The sequence below is a fragment of the Oncorhynchus mykiss genome, chromosome 3 (genome assembly GCF_013265735.2).
Source record: "Oncorhynchus mykiss isolate Arlee chromosome 3, USDA_OmykA_1.1, whole genome shotgun sequence".
NCBI lineage: Eukaryota > Metazoa > Chordata > Actinopteri > Salmoniformes > Salmonidae > Oncorhynchus > Oncorhynchus mykiss.
Window position 1 is genome coordinate 53,332,065 of NC_048567.1, and position 25,016 is coordinate 53,357,080.

Consider the following 25,016-nt stretch of genomic DNA (forward strand, 5'->3'; position numbering starts at 1 on the left):
AAATAAAAGCTGAAATAAATAATTCTCTCTACCATTTTTCCGACACTTCACATTCTTAAAATAAAGTGGTGATCCTTACTGACCTGAAACAGGGAATTTTTACTAGGATTAAATGTCAGGAATTGTGAAAAACTGAGTTTAAATGTATGTAAACCTCCGACTTCAACTGTACATTTTTTTATGTAGCCTAGGCCTACTGGTTGTATAAATTTGGGATTTATCGTCCCACAACTGTCCCAGAGTCTGTTTGGGCTATTTATTATAGTAGATTGACAGCATATTCCTGTCTAAACAGAAATAAATAAAATAATTAAAAATAGGCCACATAGGATCATTAGCTTCCCATACAGTGTCTTGCGAAAGTATCTATCAGTCTCTCAAATTTCAGTCTCTCGAAGTGCAAAACTGATAGAAACATACCCCAAGCGACTTACAGCTGTAATCGCAGCAAAAGGTGGCGCTACAAAGTATTAACTTAAGGGGGCTGAACAATTTTGCATGCCCAATTTTTCAGTTTTTGATTTGTTAAAAAAGTTTGAAATATCCAATAAATGTCGTTCCACTTCATGATTGTGTCCCACTTGTTGTTGATTCTTCACAAAAAAAGAGTTTTATATCTTTATGTTTGAAGCCTGAAATGTGGCAAAAGGTCGCAAAGTTCAAAGGGGCCGAATACTTTCGCAAGGCACTGTAACTGTAAATTTTAAAATTGCAAATACCAAATAGATGATTTTTGAGTTCAGACTGTCAGTGAAAGTAGAGAGCCCAGCCAGGTATATCACAATATTTCAAAATTCATCCTGGGAAGACATAGTTTGGAAAGCAAATGGCTATTGCTGTAAAAAGAGATCTGTCTTTTAGTTATCAAAAGTCTCAACTTAGGCTATTAAGTTATCTTATTGGCACTAGCGGAGAGCATCGGCCCCAGTGAGTACGCACTACGCATATTCACCACTGCATATATTCACTCTTGATCATTGTTGGGTCTGTGTCACTTAAACGTTTGTTTTTGGACAATAATTTCCTCCTCCAGTTTAGATGGACGTCATATTCTCTTTGTGTCTCCCCTTCTTGTAGGCCTATTATATGCACAGTGTCGTTATTATTGATTGTTTGTCAGTGTCAGCAGAGTAGGCTACCCTGTAATTTGTCATATTAAAATAGATTCTGCTAATGTCTCCAGTCATATAAAGTGTCATAAAGTAGAATTGCATGAAATGTGTTTTTCCTGTGCAAGGAAAGAAGAAACCTGATATAGCCTAAATCCCAGGCCTCTACAAAATGAGCTCTCAGCCATGTGTTGAACAGTCTTTTTTGAGAACAGTGATTGAGTTATATTATTAGCCTAAATTATGACTAGCGAATCTACTTGTCACATTATGAATAGTAGGGTTTACATCTTACATAAGTGATGATGCATGAAATGCTTTATTATAAAGCTGCATTCTGATCCCATTTGGGCTACTATCTCCTGCCAATGTAAAAAAAAAAATTACTTTTAGGAAACGTTAAGTTGAAGTTATGAAATACCAAGAAAATCTTTTTTTCAAGTTCCTTAAATGTGCTAATAATGTTCCAAAGCCAAGCAGCCATCTTGCACCATTCCCAGAAAGTTGTGGGAAGGTTGTATGCAAAATAACCATAGGATAACCACGCTCTCACCAGGCAGCAGGTAGCTTAGCGGTTAAGAGCTTTGGCAAGGTGGAAATATCTGCTGTTCTGCCCTTGACCAAGGCAGTTAACCCACAACAAGAACTGCTTCTCGGGCGCCGATGACGTGGAGAGCCATTAAGGCAGCCCCCGCAGCTCTGATTCAGAGGTGTTGGGTTAAATGCGGAAGACACATTTCAGTTGAATGCATTCAGTTATGCAACTGACTAGGTACCCCTCTCCTTAAAAACATATGGTTCTCAGAACGTATGTGCTAACTGGGAGGCACTTAACCCCCCACAAAGTAGAATAACTGCACTGTTGAGGCGTCAGCATGCTTCAGTTCGACTGGCGGCTAGCCGAAGTCGGCTAGGCGAATCGAACAGCATGCTCCGGTCAAAGACCTTCACTTGAAAAACAAGAAATAAGCAGCAATAGTACTGTTTGTCCATTTTGAGAAGCTATAGGAAATATGTTGTGCATTCGGAAAGTATTCAGACCCCTTGACTTCTTCCACATTTTATTACATTACAGCCTTTTTCAAAAATATAAAAAATCTGCATTAATCTACACACAATACCCCATAATGACAAAGCAAAAACAGGTTTTTATGTGGAAACAGTTAAGGGGTCTGAATACTTTCCGAAGGCACTGTATGTGTACAGTATATCACAAAAGTGAGTACACCCCTCACATTTTTGTAAATATTTGAGTATATCTTTTCATGTGACAACACTGAAGAAATGACACTTTGCTACAGTGTAAAGTAGTGAGTGTACAGCTTGTATAACAGCTGTACACTCAGCTGTCCCCTGAAAATAACTCAACACACAGCCATTAATGTCTAAACCGCTGGCAACAAAAGTGAGTACACCCCTAAGTGAAAATGTCCATATTGGGCCGAAAGTGTCAATATGTTGTGTGGCCACCATCATTTTCCAGCACTGCCTTAACCCTCTTGGGCATGGAGTTCACCAGAGCTTCACAGGTTGCCACTGGAGTCCTCTTCCACCCCTCCATGACGACATCACGGAGCTGGTGGATGTTAGAGATCTTGCACTCCTCCACCTTCCGTTTGAGGATGTCCCACAGAAGCTAAATAGGGTTTAGGTCTGGAGACATGCTTGGCCAGTCCATCACCTTTACCCTCAGCTTCTTTAGCAAGGCAGTGGCCCTGCGGCCCAGTCTCCGAAGGGAGGGGATCATGCTCTGCTTCAGTATGTCACAGTACATGTTGGCATTCATGGTTCCCTCAATGAACTGTAGCTCCCCAGTGCCGGCAGCACTCATGCAGCCCCAGACCATGACACTCCCACCACCATGCTTGACTGTAGGCAAGACACACTTGTCTTTGTACTCCTCACCTGGTTGCCGCCACACACGCTTGACACCATCTGAACCAAATAAGTTTATCTTGGTCTCATCAGACCACAGGACATGGTTCCAGTAATCCATGTCCTTAGTCTGCTTGTCTTCAGCAAACTGTTTGCGGGCTTTCTTGTGCATCATCTTTAGAAGAGGCTTCCTTCTGGGACGACAGCCATGCAGACTAATTTGATGCAGTGTACGGCGTATGGTCTGAGCACACCACTTTAACACACCTGCTCCCCATTCACACCTGAGACCTTGTAACACTAACGAGTCACATGAAACCGGGGAGGGAAAATGGCTAATTGGGCCCAATTTGGACATTTTCACTTAGGGGTGTACTCACGTTTGTTGCCAGCGGTTTAGACCTTAATGGCTGTGTGTTGAGTTATTTTGAGGGGACAGCACATTTACACTGTTATACAAGCTGTACACTCACTACTTTACATTGTAGCAAAGTGTCATTTCTTCAGTGTTGTCACATGAAAAGATATACTCAAATATTTACATATAAACTCAGCAAAAAAAGAAATGTCCCTTTTTCAGGACCCTGTCTTTCAAAGATAATTCATAAAAATCCAAATAACTTCACAGATCTTAATTGTGAAGGGTTTAAACTGTTTCCCAAGCTTATTCAATGAACCATAAACAATTAATGAACATGCACCTGTGGAACAGTCGTTAAGACAGATTACAGACGGTCGGCAATTAAGGTCACAGTTATGGCTGAGAGAGGCTGGACTGAGGGCTTGTAGGCCTGTTGTAAGGCAGGTCCTCACCAGACATCACTGACAACAACATCACCTATAGGCACAAACCCACCTTCGCTGGACCAGACATGACTGGCAGAAAGTGCTCTTCACTGACGAGTCGCGGTTTTGGGTCCTGTTGGATCGGAGGGTGAGGGCTAGGGTCATTCCCCCAGAAAATGTCCGGGAACTTGCAGGTGCCTTGGTGGAAGAGTGGGGTAACATCTCACAGCAAGAACTGGCAAATCTAGTGCAGTCCATGAGGAGGAGATGCACTGCAGTACTTAGTATCTGGTGTGGCAGCCAGCTGCATCGACTGTTACTTTTGATTTTGGATATGAATGCCCACTCCCCATTGCTATTCAATGCAGATCCCGCTTTCATTCTGCTTTGATCAACCTTTTTTTGACTCTGTGTCTGAATCTGGGCCGTGATAGGCCACTTTGTGGTATAGCAGAGCCGGTATGCAGTTCCCTAAAAATATGGCGCTCAGGACAGCTCCGGCCCTGTCAAGCCAGCTAACCAGTTGGGTAATGTATATTTCTTTGTTATCCTTTCCTCAGATACACAGTTCTGTATGACAGTGCACCACTTCACCAGTCATGGCAAGACCAAGTTTGTGACCAAAAAGTGTGCTGCCAGGGAGGTGTGTCATGCTTCAGGCTGTAGACATCACAGGGACATGGGTCACACAGTAAGTCCATACACCAAAACCCACGATCATCTGTCTCCTAAGGAATTTGTAGAATCAGCTGAAAAGTATTTGTCATTACTGCTGCCTTTGTGTTTTGATTTTGTTGTCGCTCACTCCTCCGCTCTGTCTCCTCTGTCTCCTCTCCCTCTTGTAGGAGTGTGTGTCGTGCTGTGAGGGTATGATCTGCAACGTGGAGGTCCCCACCAACCACACCAATGCTGTGTTTGCCATGAGGCAGCAGGCTTATAACTCAGCCCCACCCCAGGCCCCTGTGAGGACAGCGTGGGGCTGCTGCTGGATGACATTACTCACCACCCTGGGCCTGGGGTTGACCAGACTGGTCCTACTGTGACACTGCTGTCCCTCAGAGCATGTCCCTATAGAGGGGACCAGACTATACCAGAGCAGCATGTTCCTCTGAACATGGAGGATGTGTGTTGTTACAAGTGTGGTGATAATCTGTGTTAAAGATGTCACATAGATCAATCGAACAATCACGAAGGACTACAGCAGTGTCCTAATGAATGATGCTTGGTTTGTTAACATTGGTTGCATCTACATAAGCCAATGGGACTGGAGAAAGCATCCATGGAATCAATAGAATTGGACAAAGACCAATGGTCAGTTGATCTATAAAATTGGATGTAGCTTGCCAGCTAGTGGAGTTGGCAAGCAGAGGAGTTAACCGGAAGGGTTCAAGGAGGATCATGCCCATCATAAGTCTAATGTCCATTGCTGATTCAAAGATGGATGCCCAGTGACCGATCCTTCAATCAGCCCTGGCCAGAGCCCCAAACTACTATACGGAGCATGCCGAATGAGAGGCTGGAACCGGGAGACTTTAAATGTTCCACAGAACATTCCCTAGGATTATTCATGGTCCTGGGAATGTTAATCGTGTGTTCTCTGTGGGATTTTGCAGCACTGCAGTGCACACATGGACCAGGAATGACTGGAGACATAGGCATGCCCCATGCCCATTGGATCAGGGAGAACTTTGGGAGATGATGATAGACATGGAATCTGGCGTAAATGTATTAGTACTTGATCCATAGTATGGCACAAAATGAAAGCATTTTGCACTTGAATGTTTTGTTAAGAAATATTGTTACTTGTATTTTTTTTAGCATAACTTGTGAATATCCTTAAATAAAATGGAAAGAACTATACTTTTGGAAAGATGTACTTTTCTATATATTTAGCTTTTCTCGACAACATGCCTTAATGACATTACAGTGTTACTTTTACCAGAATGTATTATCTCTTTGCAGAAGTCCCATGTCTGTGGCCATATGACAACATGGTGCTCATTATGACCGTTATGTAGTTCCTAGCATGTGAGACTGATTCACCAAGCTGTGTGCTGGCCCTGTTTCTGCCTCATGTTGTGAAGAGGTCTTATCACATCTGTTCTTAGATCTGGAAATCTCAGAAAAATATGGAATATGATATTTATTTACATAAATAGTTGCAATGTCTGGTGATGTAATATGGCATAAAACTATCATTGCCATGAAGTTGTGAGAGATTAACGACAAAGGATTTTATGACTTTCCATGTCAGCAACATGAAAAAGTTGACCTTTTTAAAGGTTAACCTTCTTATCGTGTTTTATTGATATTTAATGAATATGTCAAGAAACCATGGAATGTTCAGTTATTTATGGCATATTATAGGGTGGGTCTAATCCTGGATGCTGATTGGTTAAAACCGAGTTCCAGCCGGTGTCTAATCCCCATGTTACCACCCACTAAGGCTACATTGAAATGCCTATTTACTGTTCCATCTCACTGCTTAATCCACCGTCGCATCAGCCCAGCCAGGCAATTTAGGAACTTGATCTCTACTGTAAAAAGCATCTAGACATTATCTCCCATTTTCTTTTAGACTATCATTTCGTTTTCAACAGTGGCGGCTTGTATAAAATGTGCTGTCTGTCTCCCTGACATCTGTAACGTTGTTTCAATATGGAAATTCGAACTTCAACTGTTTCATAGTTTGAAAGTGCTGGGACGAGATGGACAGGCAGGCAACTTTTCTCAGCCAGTTGAAATCATGAATCAGCATAATGTTTATGGATACATACAAATACATTTCAATAGAAAAACAGGTCAAACAAAATTAAACACAGCTAGTTTGCTGTTTTTCCAGATGCCGTTTGAAGTGATTGCGTTAGTGTAGTTGTCTAGCTCCTCTGAACTGTGTCCTGGAGTTGTCACTAGTTACCACAGCCACAAAGTAACACTTGGCTGTTTCATAAATAATTATTGGAACAAAAAGCTTTTTGGTCATAATTTAAGTTTAGGGTAAGGCATAACGTTAGCAGTGTTGTTAAGGCTATGGCTGAGGTTTGGTTTCAAATCAGATTTTAAGAAGAGAAGAACGAGTAGAAACAGGCAGGGTTTATGACTTTGTGGCTGTGGTAACTAGTGACAACCGTGTCCTGGCAAGAGATCAAATTGTCTATGCCGGGCAAAATCGTGTATCATTAGCTCATTGTTATGGATGTATCCAAATAAATGTCACTAGAAACAGCTTAAACAAATGCAAATGCAGTTCATTTCTGTTATTCTGGCTGTACTGTTTGATGTGACTGTGTTAGTGGAAGTTGGCTAGCAAGCAAGGGATAAGAACGTTTGCCAGACAGCATGGCGATGGAACATTTAGAACGAACGACTGGCTCGCGTCCATAGATATCGAACAAAAAGACTAAACTACTGGGTCTCTGGCAACCTAACCGATAGAATGAACGGCCAGCCGGCTAGGGTTGCAACCCTAGATTTGTGTCAGGGCTATATTTTGTGGAAGCATGAAATAGTATGAATATATTCATACAAATTATGTTTTTATGAAAATATGTCAATCTTTATTTGAATATGTTGGTAACCCCTTGTATAAAAGGGATAATGCCCTCGAAGTCGGTGTTTGGAGGATATATTGGCACGGTTTGCTAACAACAACACTCGTGCCAATATATCCTCCAAGCACCGGCTTCTTGGGCATTATCACTTAAGTAATAACTTTTCCTATGAATTGCCATACAATGTTTGTTCCTTTATTTCTCAGCGCTTGGTAACCATGACTGCCTGTCTCCGTTTAAATGGTAAACTCTCAAATGTTTCAAACTAACGCAATTAGTTTTTATGAAGAATCGTAAAGGGCAGTTCACATTTGCAGAATCTCCACCTTACAGGGTTCATATTGTACAATTACCAATATCCTAATGATCAGAGAGGTAATCTGTATTTGCTGTGATAGTGTTAATGGGAGCTGGGGGGTTATTATCAGAAGCTCTTCTGTTTGCCTTGTTTTCTCAGGAGTGTGTTTTAAGAAAGCCACTCGGCTTGCAGCCTGATGCATGATAGATTAGCATGGTTGGTTGTGAGCTACCATAACACCCCTATCCAGTGAGAGTATAGCCAGTAGGGGCCTCACCTGCACCTAGCCCTTGGGTGCACCATGAAGGAGGGTGTTGAAGGGACTGTCAAAACAGACACTCACTTCCTGAAATTAGGCCCTGGGGGAACATTCTCATTTCTGCCTTGTCATGTGTTTTTTTTTTTTAAACCAGACTATTACAGAGATAAACATGCTCTAAAAACAGTACAGGTCATCTAGAACAGTCAGGGTGTGTGTGTGTGCGTGTGTGTGCGCAAGGAGGCACGATACGTTGGGGGATGGGTTTCCATTGTCCAAGACCAGTGAAAGTGTGTGTTTGGCTGTTTTGGCTTCACAGAAGAGGCCTCACTGGACAGCCGTTGACTTGGGACTGTGTGTGTGTGTGTGTGTGTGTGTGTGTGTGTGTGTGTGTGTGTGTGTGTGTGTGCGCACGCTGTTTGCTCTGGCCGCTGCTCGCTTTGTTCTGGCTTTATTAGGCATGGAGCTGCAGCCTGTTACTTTCCACCCTCTCTGGAGTCATCGGTCTCACAAAGACCCAGTGACGCTCTCGAGCCACCCCACATACCCCCCTCAGATTGGCCCCCGATGGCTGCTTTGTCTGTCAGCCGTTTACTGTCAGTGGTTGGAGCAGATTGCAAAATGTATTGCTGGCTCAGATTAAAAACACTTGCTTGATCAAGACATTCTGATGCACTGGAATACATCTTAACTAAATGCTATTGATAGATATGTTAGATCCACAGGATACAATTCTGTGACTGTATGGGATTAATACTGGATGAAGTTGCATTGTAATGCTTCACATGGACCGCATTTAGCCCCTGCTTTACTATGCCATAACAATTGCATAAAGACAATCTTCTATTGAATTAAACTTAATCCAATTCTGACATTATCATCCACTGAAGCACAGTATTAGATTATATGTCACTTTTAAGTTATTAAAAATAAATTAATGGATTGAAAATAGAAAAGCATTAGTTTAGTATTGGGACTCATGACTTCTGTCAATAGGCACATTTGAAGTGGTCTGGGCAATTAGGTAACCAAACCACATTTATAACTGAGTTAGGCCAATCCCATAATGCTTCTGTAATGAAATGGTTGAGCCAAGATGTCAATGATCAACTAAGTACGGTCAAGACTTTCTGCTATGCTTGGTTGACCAGCAGTATGCATGCCAATCATATTCACCTCTTGTCCCCCTTTCTTTCTTTTTCTTTCTTTCTTTCCTTCTTTCCTTCCTTCCTTCCTACCTTCCTTCCTTCCTTCCTTCTCTCTCTCTCTCAACTGTATATTCTTCCTCTGATGTTGCAGGTAGGCCTCTAAAAGTGGATATCACTTACCTCTTTCTCATGTTTAATAGCAAATCTGACCATTTCCCCTCTGAACAATTTTTGTTTCCTCCTCAGGCCCCTAGTTGTCCTTCTCTTACAGTCACAGTATTGGTTGGAGGTGGGTTTTGGTTACCTAACATGAGTCTTTGTCCGGGTATGTTTACACGGCGACGGCCAATCGGGGATTAACATTCCGATGTGAGGGCAGAGTTCACAATGCTAATTGGCTGACAGTATTTCAGAGGGCGAAATCCCAGCACTTTATTCTGCTATGGGGATCTTAGCCCCTTGATACAAGGTTAAGCTGAGTCTCGAAGGGTTGGCCAAACCCCAGTGAGACTCTTACCAAAGGAGAGACAGGAACTCTAATGACTCAAAGGAAAGGGTCTGCTGATAGATCGAGGTGGTGTGGCTGGCTAGTTTTTTCAACTAAGGAGATTAGTATTGAAAGTGAATGAAAGAAGTTATTTAAAACTGTACTCTTTTGTTTTTCTTGTTGACTCTGGACAAATTGTTCAATTTCATAGGTTACATGTTCTAAGAAGAACCCTTTGTCTGTACAGCCTGGGAGATTTGGATCACCAGACTAGTTTCAAGTAAAATTGGGCCAGTAGTATTCTAATATGCCATCCTAGTACCCTTGGAATGTATTATGCATAGTAATTGTGCCGGGAGGGTCAATTCTCTTTCAACCCAGTGTCTTTTTAAACCATTCAATGTTTGATCAGGGTGTGTGGATGGGGACATCCCCAGGTTAAACTATTACTCTCTTCCCAATCCTAAAAATGTCTTCAGGTGATACTGTATGTCTCAGATACAAATGTTGACAGGTTACACACACCTTTTGACTATATTATGTGTCCAGTTGTATACCATGGCATTGTTGAATACTCATTTCTGATTAGCTTGAAGGGACTTCTAGAGCGTGCGTTTTTTCCCTATAACACACTGTATATCAATCAGCACGGTAGAATTCACTGGCTATTGTTCTTACTTGTTATATGTTTGAGCTGCTTTTGAAAGCAAAAGTCAAATTAAAACATTATTGACATTGTTGAATACGATTTTCATCATATCAAGCTAGGACTGATGGTTTGGTTAGCTAAACTAGCAAGTCTGTTTGTTTGGTTACCAAGGCAACTACTGTTGCTCTCTAGTAAACTTGCTAGATACTTCAGTAGATGTTGAACACATTTCTACCGGCAAATGAACACATTTATAGTGGTAAATGTGTTAAATTATAGCGATGGTATAAAGGGATTAATCAACTCAGGGCTTTATGCGTTTTCTGGAAAATAATGCAACTCCGTGGAAAGTTAGTTGCACTCCGTTAGCGCTCAATGTTATGCTCAATGATTCATGTACAGTAACACGGGAAGAATTGAAACCTTTGGCTCCCACAATGTTGTCATTGCTTAGGGTTTGAGTTAGCTCTCAACATCAGTTATACTGATTGGCTAGGCTGGCATGTTTAATCTGGTTCTACAGGTCCTCTCATCATGTGTCACCAGCCTCATAAACCTGCCAGCCGTCGACACATGTTGTCTGGGTTAGTCATTATGCCCTCTCAGATCTGAAGCCCAGGGAGGTCCAGCAGAGAGGGTCGCGGCCTTCCAGACCACCCCAAAGACACCCCTTCATGTCTGGGGTGGTAACGGCAGGTCAGGCTCTAGCCTTGGAGTAGGTATGGAGGCCCTCCTCCCATGTAGTGTAGTGAAAACACTGATCTCAAGGCTCCTCAGACCAGCCCTGTGATCTGCTTTCCACATCCCATTACTCAGTCACAGCAGGAGAGGCCCTGTGATGCCAAAGAACCTGCTGGGATCTCACACCTCCTGTTTACACAAGACTGGTTATGCTACTAGGGCTCCATTCGGAACTGGATAGGTGGCTGTTGCTGTAGGTGTGAAAAGAGAGACGGTAGCAGCTCCTCTACAGTTCACAGGCATCTCTTTCTCTCTTCAAAGAGATTGTTGGTGAAGCCTGGTCCTGGATATCCAGAACTTCTGCTATACTAATAAGGGCGACTTCTGAAGACTTGACTACGATAAAGGTTAAAACAGGAGGCGCTGATGATTGAAAAGGAAGGTGGGAAAGTGAGAAACGAGAAAAAAATAGTTGCTATCAGCTTTCCTGAATGCTCTATTGCAGATGGTCTTGGCAGTCCATCTTTTATAAAAAGGTATGAATGACTTCCGAACGTGGCCAGTATATTTTTTTTAAGAAACAGTTGTTGATGGATAGATCATATCCTGAGGCTTTATCATTTTTCTTATTTTCCTCATAGTATCCCATCAAAGCCAACACTTTAATTCAGCCTTAAGTGGCTCATGGACTATTTACTCCAACCTCTTCATCTCAGTGTGTGTTGTACGGACCCTGTTAAATCTAAAGCACAGTTGAAGGGAATGTCCAGGTACAGTAACTAAGACCCTGCAGGGGGCAACTCCTCAACATCATCTTAACACTTTAAGATGAGATGCTGTCAAGCCTCGACAGAACATAGGCTGAAACCCATCAGAGCAATTCATTGAAAACCTGTATTTAGTCTCTCAGGTTGACTGAGCTGAGAAGATATGTCCAATTATCAACAGTCAGAGGTTGGTTGTGTCTTGTGCTTATGGATCTAACGTCAAAGAATTTCAAAGATCTTCTCACTAGTTGTTTCCCGCCTCTTGACCTCGGGCAGTTTGCGGAATATTCTATTAATTCAATCAAATTTGTTTTCTGTTATCATCAGCCTCAATTATGTATAAATTATTATTTGTCTGTGGATACACATCAACAAACATAGCATAAGACAGAGGTTCTGTTTAAGTCACTATCTTTCTGTCTCTGTCTATCTTCTACATGTTTTGGGATATGTCCTTTGATGTCCATGGACAGGGCGTAGGGTGGCCACAGACTAAGCTCCCCCTGTAGGGACCACAGGGTGGCATGACCCTGCCTCTGATCCAGGTCACAAGACAGGTGGATCCTACCATTCACAGTTTGGAGAGGGTGACTTGTTAAGGCTCTTTAGATCTTCAGGGTGTTTGAAGTAAAGGTGCTCTATTACACAGATGTAAATGTCTGGAATCTCTATATACAGACTAGATTGTTGATAACTGTTGCCTAAAAGATGTACACTAATGGTATTTTAGTGGGACCAAAGTAGATTGGTCACTGTGTATTATAGCAATGCTGTATCAGGATAGGGTCACAAGTCAGAGCAGGTAAGGTCATTTCCATTAAGTCCCCCAAGGGTTGGAGTTTATAAAACATTTGCATTTGTGTTCAGAGTAGTCTCTCGTGAGTCGTGACATCGAGTATCAGATTTGGTTTGGGTGCCGAGATTATGATTACAGTAATGTGATTATTTGATTGATCATGCATGGCTATGGTGCATGACAGCAGACGTGTGTCTTTCACTGTTTAGGATATAGATGGTTGCATTTAGTCCCAACATGCTACCCTGTCTGAGGTGTTGACGGAGAAGACGAGGGGTTGTTGGCAGCCTTGTCTCTACAGCTCTGCTCTGATGTGTGGACAAAACACTTAGACTCGACATGAACATACAGTCCCACACCGCTCTGGGCTAAAGGCTATTTAGTTGGGTTTACAAATGCATTAGAAAGGTGTGGAAATCAAACAGAAGATACAGTAAAACTCACTTGTAAGGGCTCTTCAAATACATTTTGCAGTCAGAATTTGCCTACTTTATATCCACATGACAAATACCAGAGAGTTCTGGAGAAAAGGTCAAGTTACAGCTTCAGTTTTCTTTTATCATGAGGCCATTTCCAAAGTGCACTTTAAACAGGCGGATGAGATGGGATGAGCCCAGCTCTAGTGTCCGATCTACTGATAATGGGTGTAATGCCTATATGTAGTCATCCAGGTCTCAAGTCTTTAAGTGGAGGGGTAGAGCCCTGGCCTCTGCTCTATGACTGCAGAGTTGATGTTCCCCGCTATATGAATAGGCCTCTGTCTGTAGACGTGTCCTCTTCACTATCCCCATTGTCTCTTCTGATTGACAGGCCTGCCTTTGATAACGTTAATGGATGTGATATCCCAGACTGCATTGCATGCAGAGCAGCGTCCCTGATCAAGAGGAAGAGGTATAGTCCTATAACTTTACTCAGTTGTTATTTTTCAGAAAAAAATGGAATGAACCAAATATGGCCTAAAACTGTTGGCAGTGGGATACTTTTGGGATGATTTAATGAATGCATAAAAGTCTAAAAATAGGCAGTCAAAAAAATATACAACATTAATATGCTTTGATGGTTTTCCTGAGCCTGAGTGTACTGTAAAATCATTGCAGTGGGTTTTCTGTAGGCATTCTGTACACACCATCACAAATAAATCTAGCTATGACATGCCACACTGAGTGATGTCATTAGTCCATAGGATTTGATTCAATTAGTGGAAGTGTGTGTGCTCTCTCTCTCTCCACCCCTTCTCTCTTTCATCCTTTTTTTGAGCTAATATTTTAACCTATTTTAATCTCCCACATTCCTCAGGTACCATGTCTCTTCTCCTTCATACAAATCCCCTCCTTCTACACCTTCCATTCATCTTCTCTCTCTCTCTCTCTCTCTCTCTCTCTCTCTCTCTCTCTCTCTCTCAATTCAATTCAATTCAATGTGCTTTATGGGCATGGGAAACATACAGTATGTTAACATTTCCAAAGCAAGTGAGGTAGGTAATATACAAAAGTGAAATTAACAATATCTCTCTCTCTCTCTCTCTCTTTTCTCTTTTCTCTCTCTCTCTCTCTTTTTTTCTCTTCTTTTATCCTGAAGTTAAATAATCCTTATCTTGAGGCTGGGCCCTCTGCAGTCCTCGCTCCACCATTACAAGACACCTGATCCTTGGTGAGGAGGTTGTAATTTTGGCAAATACAGTTTTTTTTAGATCTTAACTTCAAGTGGAATCCAGTCATGCTTGAAATGCTGTACATGGAACCAATGATATTTTTACGACAATTGAATTCCATGAATAGGAGGCAATGTCAGGAGGGAAAAACGAGTGATTATGTGTGTGATTAGGAACTATAACTTTACTTGATTTATGCAATAAAAATGTGTTCACAAGACATAACTTATTTCAATCAACTCAATTCTGGGTGTTTGTTATTGAGAGTCTCGTTCATGTTAAGCTATTTCCTGTACTAAGATCCAAAAATGATAATGACAAAATTGACAGCTTAATTTGATCAGTGATAGGCTTATATTATGAAAGAAGTGTCTCAATGACATTTGATGTAGGCTACAGCCCCTCTATACATGTCTATTTCCTACTCCAATAAATAGCTCTGAAAGGTGATGTATGTCACATCAAACCCTCAGAATAGTTTGTTTTTAACTGCAATGAGAAACAAACACATACATTCATTAATATTAATGAATTAACTACTTATGTAGTATTTTCCTTTATAAAGGGTGAATAAACAGTTTGGGTTAAAAGACCATTTCAATAGCTTTAAGATCTGAATCCCAACCATATCTTATTAACAACTCTCTCTCTCTCTCTCTCCTCTCTCTCTCTCTCTCCTCTCTCTCTCTCTCTCCTCTCTCTCTCTCTCTCTACACTTCACTCAAATAACATAACTTTCATACACAAGCAGTTTCGTTCTTCTGACTCTTACATCCACACAACACAAATCAAACTCAACATCCAGACTTAAAATACAACTGCGGCATAATTCTTCTAAAGTGTAGGCAGATAATTTTTATGTGTCCTTGATTGATTGATTTGTTTATTTATTTACCAAGAGCAAGCACGCTCCCCCTTAGTTTCTGCAAAATATAGTGGTATAGTGTCAGTGAGGTGTGCTAGATTTGTACAAGAGATACAGAAAGATAATACACATGTAGGACTACATGTGATTGATGATATGTCATTCAACAGTTACCATACACACAACACACACGACATACGTATACATGCTGTGTAATAAGTAATGCATGAATGTTTTGTTTGTTTACACCCCTAGTAATTAAAGTGTGACCAGTGGAGGGCGTTGATCTGCAAAATAATGAGTCATCAAACGTTTTAGGCTATTCATCATTAAAATAAAGAATATGAACTCAAATTAACGCTATGTAGCCTTAACATTGGAACCATTTCAGAACAGATTCCAGCTCTGACGGTGCCTAGAAAAATATGGAATATTGATTATCCGTCTCTAGTTTTAAGGATTAATATTTTTTTGCATTCAAAGGACAACTGCAGTATTATTTCTAATCAAATGGAGGAATAAGGGAAAGGCTAAGTGAAAGTGTGGCGTCTGTCTGTGTTCCTAATTTGAATGTGAACCTACTATCGAGATGCGCAGCCTATTGGGACTGTCCCAGTCGGTATTGAACACGCCTCCCGCCACCCGTCGTCAACTAATGTATTCCATTTCCAAGACGTCAAAGAGTCACAGAGCCAATACACCGACCTACCGACGTGCAATAATCCGCAAAGGCAACACACGGAGGAGTGTACATTTGTTTTAGAGCCGTGGACTATTCAAAAGCTGGGACCTGGGGTGAAGTTTGACTGCTACAGGAGGAATTCCTAGTAAGTGAAGTGTTTTGTTTATTTAGTAACTACAAATACTCAATGGGATCAATAAGCGACAATAGAGTGGCTGTGCGGTGACATGGGTAAACAGAGCCCCCCAAGAAATAATTGGATACATTATTTATTATTTGAGAAAGAAAATGAATATAACAAGAATGCAAAATAATAGAAAAGCCAAGTGCAATAGACTATGAAACTGTATCCAGTGCACACTGTTTTTGTGTTGTATTTAAGCTCTTCTTGCAGACCCACTTAGACCCCCATTCTCCTGTGTCAACACCATAACATGATGACCAGAATAGAGAAAAATATTATCCATGCATGAATAATACTTTATGGATGGAGGAAATGTATCCTGTCATTTGAGTAAAATATAAATGTGACCAATTCTATTTGACTTACATGAAATATATTTGAAAGGCTGTTTTTGTTTGTTTGACATTAATAAATTATACTCCCAGAATAACAAAGGACTGTCTGATTGTCCACAATATAGTTGCTAGGCTACATATTAGTTACGTTATTATTACACAATTATTACCTAGTTTCTATTGAAACCAATAACATTTTGCACATTTTATGTTACTAAATCAAGAGGTTGGGGTATTCAAGGAATAGAAACTATGAGCTCCATTTGGACCACACCTCTGCCAGATTGTACTAAATGCCATGCAGGTTTAATTTCACACATTTGGACTGTATTACAGACCAGGGTCCAGATCCACTGTGGAAAAGGAACTCAGTATTGCAATGGATGTGAATGTAGACTAGCAGGTGCATTGAGGCTCCCATACCCTTGTCTTGTCCATGTACAGTGTTTTCCCTACCCCCGGACAGACGCATCTATGGAAGCCAGAGGTTTGAGGTTGGCTGTAACTCCCTCAGTAGTGGAGAGGTGGGGGGATTGTTCACGGGGGGCTTGCTGCTGTTGCTATGTGGATTTTAGTGCATCTGTTTGGGAGTGGTCTCTCATTGCTCCATATTCTGTAGAGCAGAGGTTGCTGGGGGGCAAAGACTTGCCCTAGTCTCCTGCTCTGCTCCCTCCTGCTAGGCTGTTCCTCTCTGTGGTAGCTCTGTCAGTTTGGCTTAGATCACCTTGCTGTGCTCTACCCCTTCATATTCCATGTATGGGTGCCACTAAAATCTGGTGGTCAGAGAAAATAACTGGTGATGACCAGAGGTTCCCCCCTACTGTTACATAGACATAGTTATCACCCTGTTTTGATCCTTCACCGTGTTTTCTGCCACCTCTATTTCCTGGAGGTTTCATCTGTGTGTCAACTATACTGAACAAAAATATAAACGCAACGTGCAACAATTTAAGAGATTTTACTGTGTTACAGTTCATAGAAGGAAATCAGTCAACTGAAATAAATAAATTAGATCCTAATCTATGGATTTCACATGACTGGGCATAGGCCCACCCACTTGGAGCCAGGTCCACCCACTGGGGAACCAGGGCCAGCCAATCAGAATGGGTTTTTCCTTTTATTACAGACAGAAATATTTGTGTCCAGTATATTAGCTAACGACACAGATAGAAGGACAAACTGTAAAAGCTTTCCTTACCAATCTGTGCCCTAGCACATCATCACTGACGACCTTTCTTATGATGCATATGCTGTATGTGATCAAAATAAAGGAGGAAACTGATATTTGATCTGAATAAGGGAAGAGTTGGTTAAATTTAAGCATTTTCCTATAAGCATTTTGCTACACTAACAATAACATCTGCTAACCATGTGTTTGTAACCAGTAACTTTGTGTTTTATTTTTTATTTGATTTGGTGTGACGCTCCATCTGTAGTCTGACTCATTGATAATCGTGCGGCGTGTGAGTTGGGGCAATGCATGCTTTTGTAAGGAGGACATCAGCATAACAATAGAGCATGAGAAATTAGTTTTTGAGGTGAAAGAATTTAGTCTTCCCAAAAACTGTGTGTTTCTGTGGGCTGCTCTGCTCTCTGCAGCACGAGGCTGATGCCTGATGCCCACGCGTGGCAAGAACAGGCATGGGGTCCCCTGGGCCCCATTTCAGGGGGATTGTATGTATGGGCCTTGCTCTCAACAGAAATCACTTGCTGGAGCTGAGGAACACTCGCTGGATTGAGATTAATATTCATTTTTAAATCATGACTGAGAAACACAAATGTGTTGAAAGAGCATAATAACTTGATACATTTTTTGTGTGTGTACTTTTCAGGAATGCAATTGTCAAATATATGATGAGATTCAGTGTACTACTTACTGTGATGTTAGGATAAATACATTTAGCAAGACTTATAGGATCAAAATGTTTCAGACTGATTTGTTTAACAGTCCATCTATCACACAGGACATCTACATTTTGGGTCAGTTTAATGCACTCTCTCCTACAGCTTATATATGCACCATCATTAAAATGTATATTAACATTGCACTACGTCTGTGTCATTGATGGATAGATCTACAACCCGATCGACCCTGTTGTGTGATGGATTAGTGAGGTATCCCCTGACTAGGTTGAGAAATGTACTGTCATCATGTCAGGTGGGGAACGCTCTGTTCCTCCTCATTAGCTTGGACACATTCCATTATGTGTTGTTGTGATTGATAGTGCTCCCGGTCAGATCTGTGACTGCCGCTGGTCCAATGACCCTGAGTGACACCACCGGTACTAGTGATGTGGCTCTACGGCTGGGCAAAGACAGATGTAGGTAGGGACACCTGCAGGGGACATAGTGGTGTGGGGATGGAGATGGGGGTATGGGGAGACACAAGGGTATAATTTGAGATGTGGGTAATAACAAGGATGTGGAGACAGAGGATGCAGGTATATGGGTCATTATCCTCGGTAGGTGCAGACAGAGTATGGGGTGTTGTTACCTGGATAATACAGGTATGGTGGAGGTGAATGGTAATAAGCTGCAATGGGTACCCTCACTCAGTCATGTACTGGTACAGCCAGCCCTAATGCTGAGCCTCCCCACTAGGTTGATGGATGGCTTGTGTAACGTGCCTTTTGGTCCTTGGCCCGTCCCTTTTTGCATGCAAACACATGACAAATAAGGCCTGTCAAGGTGCGCTCAACTCTGTGTTGGTCTTGCCAGAATGTGCTGTTGGCTGTTTTCTCAGTGGTAAATTATCTCTCCCTACCATTTACAGTATCTGAGTTACCTGCAGTAATTTACCCTCAGTGGCAAAATGCTGTTGGGAAAAAAAACAGGTGAAGAATGGTGATAGTGCTGCATCTCTCTCTCTTACATACACGCGCACGCACACACACACACACAGGGAGTCATTGTGGAACATGCCGCCCCTGTTTCCCGGTGTAGACCTGGATGCCAGACCAGAGCATGTAGATAAAGAAAGAGCTTTTTGTGAGAAAATGTTTCCTGTGATTTTTACTGACAGACATGTGGCCTTTGATATTTGTATTTCACTTCATGAAGAGAACTCCTTGGTCACAAATCCTTTTTGGGGTTAATGTCCACATTTTATATAAGGGTCGATCTCTATCTCTTCCTGTTTTAGACTACTCTGTTTTTCTCTCTCCTCTCTCTCTCCCTCTCTGTCCCACTGTTAAAGACATTAAACGGAAATACTCCACATTTTTATAAGGAGACTTAGGAACTTCTCAGCTGCCCTCGCAAATCACTATTGCACGCTTGTCATCACCGTGATGTTCAAGTGGGTCACAGCATAGCAGAGGTCAGTGGTGGACTAGTTCTGAGCTATGATAGGGATGTTTAAACCAGTATTAACCCTTCAGCCAGCCTTTGCACAGCAGAGAGTGGCTTTCTGTCTCCAGTATCTCAGAGACTGGGCCTGTAGCGGGGTACTCTCTCCACTCTCTAGTCAGGGTGTCACTGAGGAGAAGCTGTCAATAGGATCAGGGATGGATCAGGGACAGGGTCAGAGGTGAGAAGGCTTGCTCCATAGCTAGGCCAGGCCCGGGTTAGTTTTCCTCCAGGGCACCCGTCGTAGCCAGATCATTCACAAATTAGTTTAATAGTGTTCAAAGGGGCTTTTTTCTTATTGTGCCAATTCCAAATGATGTAGTTTTATTTTATTTAACTAGGCAAGTCAGTTAAGAACAAATTCTTATTTACAATGATGGCCTACACCGACCAAACCCAGACAACGCTCGGCCAATTGTGTGCCAACCTATGGGACTCCCAATCGCAGCCGGTTGTGACACAGCCTGGATTCAAACCAGGGGGTCTGTAGTGACAACTCTAGCACTGAGATGCAGTGCCTTAGACCTCTGCGCCACTCGGGAGCCCCTTATGTATACTGTAATGTTAATTTCAAGTACATAACATTTGAGTATTGTCTTTTCAAGGACAATAATTGTAGCCTGGAAATGTGTTAAACAAAGGTTACTGTAGGTTATGTGGTTCCCTCTTGCTACCGTATATCCCTGTCTCTGACATACTGCTAATGCTGCTCTCTGTGAATTATTCAGCAAAGTTTGTGGAAGCTTAAACGCATGGATGACTTTTACTACCAGACCTTTATGTTCGGTGACTGCACCACTGAGTTGTCTAAGTCAGAAACCCTTCTAACCTAGAGTAGTGGTTCCCAAACTTTTTATAGTCCCTGGGGCGGCAGTGGTTAGAGCGTTGGGCCAGTAACCGAAAGGTTGCTGGATCGAATCCCTGAGCTGACTAGGTAAAAATCTGTCGTTCTGCCCCTGAACAAGGCAGTTAACCCAATGTTCCCCGGTAGGCTGTAGGAAACTACTGGAATGATTTTCCATGGCTGCAGAGGGGTGTGGCCTTGCAGAATTCAGTTCAGTTTCAGATTGATTTGGATTCTAATCACCCCTTGGTATCTTTCCCAATGGTTTAGTGATCAGATGTATTCGACTTCGTCCACACTGCCTCCTTCTAGCCTCCCTCACACCAATGTGTGCCTGGAAGAAGCTTGCATCCTGGGGTGAACCTGCTGTCTCTTTTCTGTCCTGTTATATTGGGGTTAAGTGCTTGATTACCATAATCTGCTGCAACTGTGAGTGACACATCCTACATTTTCAATTGATGTACATTTTCTGTGTTTGGATTTCATGCTGTTCATTTTCTAATCAAAGACTGTAGATAGAAAAAGTGCATTTAAATTGCAGTGAAATATGAAGAAGAAGCACTCATGGCTGAGATTTCAAGGACTAAAAATACGGATGAAAGCAAAGAGGGAGAATAGGATTTCTACACGCAGAGAAGAGAACAGGGCCAAATGTTTCATTTGGGGAACACTTTGAACTAAATGTTTTCCCCAAGGAAATCTGAGACTCTAATGTAGCCTACAAAATAAGTCAGAGCTTCTTGAGGAAAGTAGAAAAATCCACTGTCATATTCACCTTCTTTGATTCACACATTGTGACATATATACTGTAGTCCCTCCCATGTTATGTGGCTATGGTAGTCTGGTTACCAGTCTTTTGAGCAAACATTTCACTTCCTGTCATTTGCCAAATAATTAGGATGAAATCCTCTGATGTCCTCGAACTCATTATTGATAGGCCAGTCTCTAGTAAATGAGGAGTGGTATGTAATAGCTGAACAGAGACAGCATCTAGGCTAGGGCTATGGTTGGTTAACCTCTATTTTAGTATGCAGGCAACGTCGTCACCCTGCTCAACACTTTGAGTGGATCGAGAGCGTAAAGGGGCACGGTTTTACTATCTACAACCAGAGATACACTCACCACGTCCCTTGAGATCATGTCTTTTGATGATCTTTCTTTGAAGTTCAGCACTTTTAGTCCATGAATGTGATTGGATAGTGTCTTATGCATAATTCATGCTTTGTAGTAGTAAAATCCATGTTTTATTTCTTCTGCAACGTAACTGTAAAAATGTTCTGCCACACAAAGGGCAGTAAAATCAAATAATTACGATTATCATTCATTTCCTTTCTATAAACAATTGACTGTATTATATTCTGTTTAATAAATTCCTAAACCTACATATACTTCAATAATCACAGTTATGCATCTCTGGAGTAAAATACTAATTCCCTTCCATGACCTCAGTATTGCCAAAAACCAAAGGTCCGATTTTAGGGGATTTCAATCTCTTAAACTTAAGCCCATCTTCAATTGACTGTGAATCGATCAGTCCAATTTTCCTCAGGTGACATGGTCGTTGTCTTCAAAACGAAGCGGCCAGTCATTCTGACTTTGAAGTCAGGTCTTTACAGAGCAGAGCATTTAAAGCTTTATGCACTGTGTCTAATTGTGTGGTTTCTTTTTGACAGACTTTGGTGTTGGGAAGAAAGGACAAAAATGTGGTCCTAAACCACTCATATTTCCTGAGGGAAATGAGTTCTCTGTAAGATAAGACTGGTCAGATCAGCGATGTAAGGTCTCCTGTAACTACGTACACGGTCACTTTCAACAGCTTGCTAGGGAGTAAATCAGAGAACCGGAGACTTGTTGAGTTCTGGTTGGGAAGGTTCAGCCTTCCTGTCTTTTATAGACCGTTGACTGGTTGTTTATGCTGGTCCTGTCTTCTATCCAGTCTTCCTACCAGACCCAGTCTTACCATTGTTGGTCTCTACAGTTCAATCAAGCTCAAACGTAGACAATCAAAACCAACTTCTCATAGTTGAACTCATTCTTAAATGGAGTGCTGTACATTTCTTCATTCTCCTGGGGTACCTAATTCAACCTTTAAAGTCAGCAGTCCATGCCCTCTCTGTGTATGTGGTGTGAAAAATCTTGAGCCAGGGTGGTTTGTGCCGTCCCTAGTGCCTCTATTAAGACAAAATGAAGAAAAAAGAAAACAGTCACCTCCAAAATCCCAATTAGCTTCCATGTTGCCTTTCAACTGGACCCACGGCTTCATGTCACCCTCAAGTACAAGGGGATCAGATCCACCCCTGCAGCCCCTCTCTCTGAGTCTGACCCCTTTGCAGCTGTCACAGGGTGCATTATCCCCCCGTCAGCCCCTCTGATCCCAGTCATACCTCAGTCACAGTCACCCCTCCTCTCCTCGTGGACCCGGTCCCGTATCAAAAACTTCACACATCTTAGCCACCCTTCAAAGAGATTTGGTGTACTGCGCCCTCTGTTTCTCATGCAGGGGCTTTAGCCCCTTCACAGGCCAGCCAAACAATGTGGGAGAGCTGGTATGTCCCAGAGGAGGGGGGCGACGGGCTGACTGCGCCTCTCCTAAGCCCCCTGCTAAAGCATTATGTGTAGAATAGGAGCACTTGTACATCACATCACACTGGGACGCAAACATGGATGCCTGTCTCACTGACTGATCGATAGGCAAGGCCCATGTACATGTAAACTGTAGAGAGAGAGAGAGAGAGAGAGAGAGAGAGAGAGAGAAGGTCTCATTGTGATCCTTAAAGTGGTCCAGTTTGTACAGTAGATGGAGAACTCCATTGTGAGTTGTATTGACCTCCCAGGGAGCTTTTCCTGTTTGCTTGGTAGCCACCCTACATTGTGTGGTTTACGGTACACAAACACCCTGTACCACGTGAGGTGTTATGACGACTTCTGTTTCAATGTTGGCATTCCTATAAACCTAATTCTGCTCATATTTGCTTTGAAATGAAAGGCTTTTTTGGTGATCACTTTATGATTTTTTATTTATTGTATTCATATTTATAGGCTATGTGTATGTCGAAGACATAATTCAATACTAAAGCACACCCACATTTATTTTTATTTGGACTCAACACAAGCCATGTTTTGCTGTGAATAAATGCAGGCAATTTCTTTTTTTTAAAAAAGCTTTGTTTGAGGAAAAAAAACTACAGCTACAGGCCAGAAACCACAGACTGTTGGGAGAAAGGTAATTATTCTGAAATGTGGAAAATTACACTGTAATTATGACAATTGCTCGCCTGGTATTTGTTACATGATGTCATGACAGGGTTTGAGTTAATGTGATTTATGTAGGCCTAAATACTTTAATGCATTCGTTTTAATGGGATAAAGTTGAAAGGAAATGAAGCTTTAATCACATTGCACTTGGACCAATCCCTTGCAGTAAGACTATAACTTTGGGACACATTTGAATGTTCCCTGCTCCTTTAAATAGAGTGGTGTCCTATATCTAAAGTAAATGACTAGCCTACTCACTAGCAATTGAATGGCATATAGTGGCAAATACCGCCACACAAATAAACATGGGCTATAATGACTGTAACTGTTCAGGCATACAGACCATTGAGTCTTCATTTGATCCAGCTTCTCCATCCTGCTGTTATATTGTTACAGTCCCAGATTATTTCAAACTACTCTGCAAATCTGCGCTATCCCGTCGTTTATGTCTATCATAAGTGTGACTGCAGTGAGGTAGTGTAAATTTTTTTATTTAAAAACGAATTGACTGACATCGGTTCAATTATTTGAATTCCATTTCGTACGTTTTTCTTCTGTGAGCTCAATGCACACATTGCACAGTTTCTCGAAAGACAAATCAGATCCAGCCTGAGCTGTGTGATGTAGTAGGGAGTTTTAGTTTCTAACAGGCCAATATTCCACATAGTTTAGTGCATAAAGCCTGGTAATTAACTACAATGACCATAATCCATTGCGCATCTACTTGTCCAGTCTTGTGTTTCTTTTACGCCTGCTACTGAAAAGACAGAAGAATGTGTGATCGTGAAGGAATATAGAGAGGAGCTGTTGCTTCGCATTGTATCTCTACCTGAAAATACATCTAAGTGATTGATAGTTGATGTTCAGCAGTCATAAAAGTATGCCTTATTTACTTTGAAGAACTACAAGAACTTTGAAGAACTATAGTGATTTTGTCAGACGGCATAAGCAGCCGCTCTACAGAGACGAGATGATGACATGGAATGAAGTAATACAATCCTCAAATGAAGCAAATGAAGTAGACACAACGTCTGAAATATTTTATTAAAATAAAATAATGTGAATAAATGATGGTTAATAAGTGATAAGCAGTAATGGGCAGTCACTACCATCATGTGACTTTTATTAATTGTTTTATTCTGTTTTGCTACAACATTCAACCCAAATAATCAAAACCGAAATCGAAAACTGATTATTGTTTAGTAATCGAACCAAACCAACCTCAAAATGGACTAATAGCCAGATCCCGTGTCATGTTAAGGCCAAGGCAAAGTACAATACATGTTTTATCTGCACAGGCAACATTCCACTGCTTTATTATTGTACAGTGGGCGCCCTTTTATTCCTGACCATGGCATTTTCTGGCAGTAGCCAGCAGCCTGTTCCCCCCGTGAGTACCAGCTACATGGTTAATCCTCTGGATCTTCGTATGCGCCAAACCTTCGA

The 25,016-nt window shown here is 41.7% G+C and overlaps 2 protein-coding genes across 3 annotated transcripts in view; both read left to right on the forward strand.

Annotated features, from left to right (window-relative positions):
• LOC110520190 (ly6/PLAUR domain-containing protein 6B) overlaps positions 1 to 7,328 on the forward strand; it is a 48,109-nt gene extending 40,781 nt beyond the window's left edge. The window contains exons 4-5 of one of the 2 annotated variants that reach the window (XM_021597339.2): positions 4,331 to 4,461; positions 4,616 to 7,328. In XM_021597339.2, coding sequence (XP_021453014.1) covers positions 4,331 to 4,461; positions 4,616 to 4,813 — 329 coding nt within the window. In that variant the 3' untranslated portion in view covers positions 4,814 to 7,328. The remainder of the gene's footprint in view (positions 1 to 4,330; positions 4,462 to 4,615) is intronic. The other variant, XM_036974575.1, reaches the window with a different exon arrangement.
• An 8,263-nt stretch (positions 7,329 to 15,591) lies between these two features.
• Positions 15,592 to 25,016, forward strand: part of LOC110520191 (ly6/PLAUR domain-containing protein 6) — a 28,019-nt gene continuing 18,594 nt past the window's right edge. Inside the window, exon 1 of the mRNA XM_021597340.2 lies at positions 15,592 to 15,749. The gene's annotated coding sequence lies outside the window, so the exon portion shown is untranslated. The remainder of the gene's footprint in view (positions 15,750 to 25,016) is intronic.